This window comes from Lathyrus oleraceus, chromosome 7 (genome assembly GCF_024323335.1).
Source record: "Lathyrus oleraceus cultivar Zhongwan6 chromosome 7, CAAS_Psat_ZW6_1.0, whole genome shotgun sequence".
NCBI classification, from domain to species: Eukaryota; Viridiplantae; Streptophyta; class Magnoliopsida; order Fabales; family Fabaceae; genus Lathyrus; species Lathyrus oleraceus.
The window spans coordinates 128,418,531-128,425,546 of NC_066585.1; the positions used below are offsets into that span (position 1 = coordinate 128,418,531).

A 7,016-nucleotide genomic window follows, 5' to 3' on the forward strand; every position below is an offset into this window, starting at 1 on the left:
TATCTTCTCATTTTCATCTCTTCAACCAAACATATCCATAAAAGTATGGTTTTCACCTTAGCTTCAGAATAACTTCCCACTAATTGAGAGTACTAGTAGCTGGAAAATCATGTTCTATGGCGGTGGTTTGTCATTGACATGCTAAAATCAATACACGTATCGGTCGCTAGTCCGTCAACTGACGATAAAAATTGATTTGGCCATCCAATCTAATTTGTCACATAACTCATATCAATACACAAATTCCTATAAAAAAACTACTCCTTTCATTTCAAATTAAATGATCTAATTAATCATTTTATATAAATTAAAATAAATAAATAAATAAAAGAAAGAGAGATTATTTTTACTAAAATATCATTTATATTAAAAATGATAAAATTAATATTATAAAATTATAAAATGTTCAGAAATATATCATACATTTTAAAACACTTATTTATTTGAGCATGAACTAGTAGCTCTAATAATTGTCTCTTTATTTTCTTTTTTACTTACAATATCTTTCTCTCTCTCTCTCTCTATATATATTGAAAAAGAAAAAGAAAACCAGAAAAGAAAGCAAAAGCTGCTTCTATTCTCATTTCATTCCCATTCCCATTCTCATCATTCCCACACAACACTCACTATATAATATTTTTATCTTTTCCTCTCCTCACTTCTCTTCTTACTTTCTCTCACTCTCTCTCTTCCTTTACCAAAGCAAAACAAAACCATAATATAACAACAAACATTCTCCAATGGCATCACCAAATCCAGTTTCTCTTCTATTATCATCACTAACCATTGTTATCATGGTAACAATGAACGTGAAGGGTCAAGGAGTGAGTACTAGTACAAGTTGGTGTGTGGTGAGAAGTGATGCAAGCTACAATGTATTACAAACAGCATTGGATTATGCATGTGGAGCAGGTGCTGACTGTCTTCCTCTTCAACCAGATGGACTGTGTTTTCTTCCCAACACCATTCAAGCTCATGCTTCTTACGCATTCAATAGTTACTATCAGAAAAGAGCTAGAGCACCTGGTTCTTGTGACTTTTCTGGAACCGCCACCATTGCTCAAACAGATCCAAGTAATTCATTAACCACACATTATACATGTTTTTTTGTATTTTATATTGTCTATTATTTGATCTCATTTTTGTGTTTTTGTGTTTTTGTGTATAGGTTATGGATCTTGTGTGTACCCTTCTTCTACAAGGTATGTTATTGAATGAAATGAAAATGTGTTACTATAAATAGTTTGATAGTAAAGTGAAACTAGGTTCCTTGAAAGTGAAGTAAAAAATGGATTTCATTCTGAAATGAATTATTTTATGTATTTGTTTTCGCTTTCACTTTCGTGACTTTTCTTCTGTCTGATTTTAATGGCTTACCTAATAAGATATAGGTGACATGGAATACTGAATAGAGGTAGGAACTACAAATGGGTTATGTTTCACTGTTTTCTGTGTTATGGGATTAGAGTTTTGGGTGTGATGAGATGAGAGTGACTTGTCTATAGGTTTGATGTCATTTTTTTCTCCCACTCTAATTAATAATTATAAATACACTGTTTTAATCACATTAAAATAGTACTAGTAACAAAATGGTATAAGATTGTGCACAAAATTTTGTAATGTTAGTAACAAAAGTGGTTTCAAGTTGTTCTTAAAATTTGAAAATCTTGGGTTGCACAATTTGTCTGACACACTGTGGCTAATGCCTGCGACCGTTGGACGAGTTTTCCTATGTCACTCCATCCAACGGCTCATGTTCAACTTTATCGTACCATAGTATTTACTTTTACAGATCTAAAGTGACTGGTCAGTAAGAAAAAGGAGTAAATTTCTTTTGTATTTACGAATTAGATATATTGATTAACTAGTATTTGATTTATTGTAATGTTTTTAGTGGTGCTGGAGGAGCAAACACAGCAACCACATCAACTCCAGTGATAAACCCAAACAACATGTCATCACCAATCTTTGGTGGTTTATCTCCAGAAATGAACGCTCCATTCATTGACAATTCTAAAGCACCACATTCAAAGGAACATGTCACATGCTTTTTACTTTTCTTTTCCTCACTTCTCATTCTCTCCATCATCTCTTAGCATGTGTATCATCATCTTCAGAAGGCTAATTACAATTTTGTCACAAGTCAAACAATGGATATAACATTATCAACAAGTTAAGCATGGATGGATATGGCTATCTAGAGAAATGCACAGCTAGGCCTTTGATTATCATGACTAGATTCTTGGAAACAACTTATAAATCATTTTATTTAATTTAGTTTCTCCTATGTCAATTGTATTACTACCAATTAAAAAGTTGGATCAAGTTATCCAAATAAGATAGTAAAAAATGATCTCATTCCAATTTTATCGTCAACTTTATTTGTTGAAAATGATTTACTTTATTGCTTTGTTTCAGATAGTTTTCGTCAAATTTGAAACATTAATGTGCCTAATCATTCCAGGAGAAGAAACGTCAATCAAAATAACCATCTATATAACTATCAATTTATTAACATTAGTCTGCCTTATAATGCTATTATTAGTGAAATACCATCCAATCCTGTGAGAGTTCTTTAAGAAAATTTTACTCCACTTCACTCCATTCATTTATCTACTTTTTGCAAGTATAAATATTTATATATATTTTTTTTATTTTTTTCTCATTTCATTTTGGAGAAAACGAGAGCACTTGAAAATCGGAAATCATATATAAAAAGATATCCGTTTCGATAACGTAGTGGAGAAAACAAGTCCTAGTTATCCGGCACTTTAGTTTTTCACATCGGAAATCACACAAGTAAGTTATCCGGTTTGATTACTTGAAAATCGAAAATCATATATAAAAAGATATCCGTTTCGATAACGTAGTGGAGAAAACAAGTCCTAGTTATCCGACACTTTAGTTTTTCACATCGGAAATCACACAAGTAAGTTATCCGGTTTGATTACTTGAAAATCGGAAATCATATATAAAAAGATATCCGTTTCGATAACATAGTGGAGAAAACAAGTCCTAGTTATCCGACACTTTAGTTTTTCACATCGGAAATCACACAAGTAAGTTATCCGGTTTGATTCAGAAAAATATTACTCACCAGATACCTTGACATATAGTAATCTGGTTCACATCTATTTTAACCGGATAACTCTTAACCATGATATCCGATTCTTAGTGTTGTATACTGAAAAACTAGCACCAAAGTTATTTGGTTTTTAATTTCATCCGGAAAACTTAGTTCAATGTTATCCGGTTCTTGTTTTTAACTTTCATTGTTTTTTTTTAGTGGTGCACATTAGAGGCCGGGATGAGAACATTTATTGATAAATAAGTGAAGGATGACAACCTCGACAGACGATGGATGGAGAAGAACATCAAATAGTCGCACTTGAGCCTCGTTCACAACAACCACAGTTTCCCGGAGGGCCGTTCGATATGTCTCTTCTGGTGAGGTATAAATATTATATTGCTCGTTCTTTATGGTTCGACGAAGTAAGTTAATCTCTATCATTTTATGTTGAATCATTTTTAATTTTAATTACTTATTTTATATCATATACTATAAATTATTTTTAGTAGAAAAATCTGAAGAAAGAATTAAAGATTGTTGCATGTGTTTGCAAATTGATAGGATGAGTTCCACACAGTCTCCCACCACTGATAGAGAGATGGTTGTCTGATTCTGGTCTATCTTCTCCATAGAGAACTAGTTTATTGAGGATAGATCAAAGTTTAGTATTAGCATTTGTAGAGAGATGGAATCCAGAAACATCGTCCTTTCATATGCCATCTAGCGAGATGACAATTACATCAAACCTTGTTTTTTGTCTTCTTCATTGACCGTGTAAGTAAGAGTTATGTAACCCTACACGAGGTTTCACTTATACTGATGTTATTACTCTTGCTATTGATTTGTTGGATGTTTCGTTGGAGGAGGCAGCTGGAGAGGTTCTTAATTGTAGGTGTGCTTATTATAGGCTGGATTGGTTGAAGGAGATATTTATGCGTCAACGAGCTAAGAGTAGACTTGATTGTGTTGTTAGAGCCTATATGTTATTGTTAGTAGGTTGCACTATTTTTTCGGACAATACTTTTACTCTTGTAGAGGCAAAGTATTTATCACTATTTAGGCACTTGCCTGGATGTGGTAGATATAGTTGGGGGTTGCTGCAGTTGTCACACTCTACATATATCTAGGAGATGCTTCCTTTTATACTTGCAAGCAGCTTGACGAATATGTCTCTCTACTACAAGTACACATGTTTTATTTTAATTTTATTTTGACTTGTACTTACCTATTTATAATAATTTTAGTTGTTAATATTTATGTTGTGCAACAATGTTGGATTAATGAGTATTTTCCAACAGCTGGCGAGAAAGGATTGTCTATGATTGATGGTATCAACAGTCCATTTCTCAGGACGATGAAATGGATGTACAAACAAGGCCCACAAAAGGTTGACGAGCTTAGGCTTATGTTGGATGCATTGACACTTGTTGATGTCATTTGGCACCCTTTTGGGGATCACATACATCACCGTCCATTTGATGATATATGTCCGTACATGGATGACTTCAAATGGTATGACACAATTGTACTATACTTACTTGACAAATGTATGCTTCAGTTTAAATATAGGCAATACATACCGCCCCCACCTCCTGATTCTGAAACACATGATGTGGATTTTGAGTGGATTTCATATCATGTGAGCGTGATGGAAGTGAATCGTCCGAAAATTTTAGCTACCACCCATATGATGTGGACGCTGACTACTTGGATTGGTACTATAGGGTTTCACATCCTCGTTTGGCACCACCACCTCAGGGGAAAGTGAGACAGGTCTTGGTTCCTGTCTCGATGAAGAACCGTCAGATCCAAGGTTATCATTTATTTCACATGAGATTCGTCTTTATTTACATCGTGACGAGGCTGAAGACGATAACAATGATTTTGTTGAGGTATTTCGAGCATTAAGTGTAGCTCAGACTGGACGAGTACCTCAGGGCGGACCAATACCTCAGGCTGATGAGGACGATGATGATTGATGTATTATTTACTATTTTGACTTATGTAGTATTTTTAGACTTGTACTATTATGAGACTTATGTATTTTGACACTTCTTTACTATTTTAAAATTTATGCAATATAATCCAAAAGATAGCATGAATTCAATATAACATGAAGTCAATTGTCAATATAAACCAAAATATAACAATCAAATTTACTATTATAATCTAACATATTGTGGCACTACATGCGTAAGGTGTTGCCAATGTTGTAACCGTCCAACAAATCCTATCATCCAATAAGTTGCATCTGGTGTGAGATACTTCATCCCATCCAATATGATCAGTGGCAACATAATTCCTTCATTCATGTTTACCTGTTTAGAAAATTATTATCAAAAGAAAAATAAGTAAGGCATAAATGAAAGATAAGTAATTAACTTAACAAACATGAATATTTAACTACATGAACCCAATGATCTTGGTTTACAAAACCAATGCAATAAATGGACACATTAGATGAATGTGAAGTCGTCATAGGAAAGAAAGTCAAACTAAGATAACCCAAAGAGACATCTCCTTTATTGTCGATACACATTATGACCTTTGCATACGACGTCACCTTTATTGTCGATACACACAAATCAACTTTGAGCATATTACCTAGGGTTTTGCTTGCACTCTCAATTTCTTGCTTAATTCATTTGTGTGTTGTACATATGACTTATGTGTTACTATCTCCGATTAACATGCCTTACTCTTGGACTTTCTTACAATGAGAAAATTTATTCGTGCATGTACACTTATTTACTCGCGTTTGTTAATTGTGTTTTGCTTTAATCATTTCATTATCTCATATCTCCATTCGAAAAAATGTATCCCTATTCCTATGATGTGTAATAATTTTATCACTTTATTTTTGATTGCTTTGTTTAGTTAGTTTATAATACAAGAATAAAATCAACCTCTTTTCAAAAAGAACAAAAACAAAAAACCGATCCAACGTCGGGTATTCTTCTCAAAGACCAAACCATTTCAAACCTTTCTACTAAATCCGTTTCTATCCATTTCCCATTTCTCAAACTTCCCATCAAACTTTTTTGCAATCGATCATCAAATGCTTGATCCAACATCAATCCATTTTTCCAATAAAAAAATACTTAACCACTATTGAACACTTTTCAAAAAAAGAGATGAAATAAACGAGGTGTAGTCAACGAGCTCCTGAGAGTTAAGATCCGATATGTAGTTCTCGTCAATCTAAACACTCATCCTCTTCAAATAAATTCCACAACACTTAATAAATCTCAACTAGCTTCGAGTGCGCTTTCTCAAACCAAACTTTAAAAACATCTAAAAATATTAAATCTCTTTTGCAAATAAGATAAAATAGGTGCGGGGTGTAGTCCACGAATTTCCGAGAGTTAGGAACCGAGATGAAAGGAGTCGTGTGATTGATCTTAAAACCCTTTTTTTGTAAACGAAAGGTACTTTGTCTTGAGATGACGCAAAAAAAATATTTCGTCCATTTTAACATGTGAGTAAGCTTGCGATGTTGCCCATGAATGTTGATTTGTAAATCCATTTGGCTGTGATGAAAATGTTCCCTTCTCCACTTGTTTTGGATAGCCGACAATATTTTCGTCGATTCAGATAAAGTAGCTTTTGCTAAAATCGACCAACAGACAAATATTTCCTATCCAGAACTACGTAAGCCTTGAGTTCTCTATTGCACTTGAAGATACGAAGGAGCAGTATTTGTAAATCTTGTCAGACCATTAATAAAAAATTTAGGTTTAGTTCCTTTCTTCGCACATTAATAAAAAATCTAAAAATATTTTCTCTTTTCTTTTGTTTCTATTCTTCTTTCACTCTTAATAACTTGAGAAGCCTAACATTTTAAGCTAACACTAACCTGCACAACTAACCTAATGGTTTTCGTTGAGTACAACAGACGTGAGGGGGTGCTAACACCTTCATTGCGTAATCGGCTCCCGAACTCTGA

The 7,016-nt window shown here is 33.5% G+C and overlaps 1 protein-coding gene across 1 annotated transcript; it reads left to right on the forward strand.

Annotated features, from left to right (window-relative positions):
• The first annotated feature begins 451 nt into the window (after positions 1-451).
• LOC127106448 (PLASMODESMATA CALLOSE-BINDING PROTEIN 2) lies at positions 452-2,376 on the forward strand. The gene is made up of 3 exons (XM_051043742.1): positions 452-1,074; positions 1,169-1,202; positions 1,895-2,376. The coding sequence occupies exons 1-3, from the start codon at positions 741-743 to the stop codon at positions 2,094-2,096; spliced, it is 570 nt and encodes a 189-aa protein (XP_050899699.1). The 5' UTR covers positions 452-740; the 3' UTR covers positions 2,097-2,376.
• Positions 2,377-7,016: the final 4,640 nt, after the last annotated feature.

Bases quoted from the DNA above. Each gene is read 5' to 3' on its own strand.
- LOC127106448 (XM_051043742.1), top strand. From the start codon at position 741: ATGGCATCACCAAATCCAGTTTCTCTTCTATTATCATCACTAACCATT. The intron at 1,075-1,168 runs GTAATTCATTAA...TTTTGTGTATAG, and splicing joins CATTGCTCAAACAGATCCAA to GTTATGGATCTTGTGTGTAC. The intron at 1,203-1,894 runs GTATGTTATTGA...TAATGTTTTTAG, and splicing joins GTGTACCCTTCTTCTACAAG to TGGTGCTGGAGGAGCAAACA.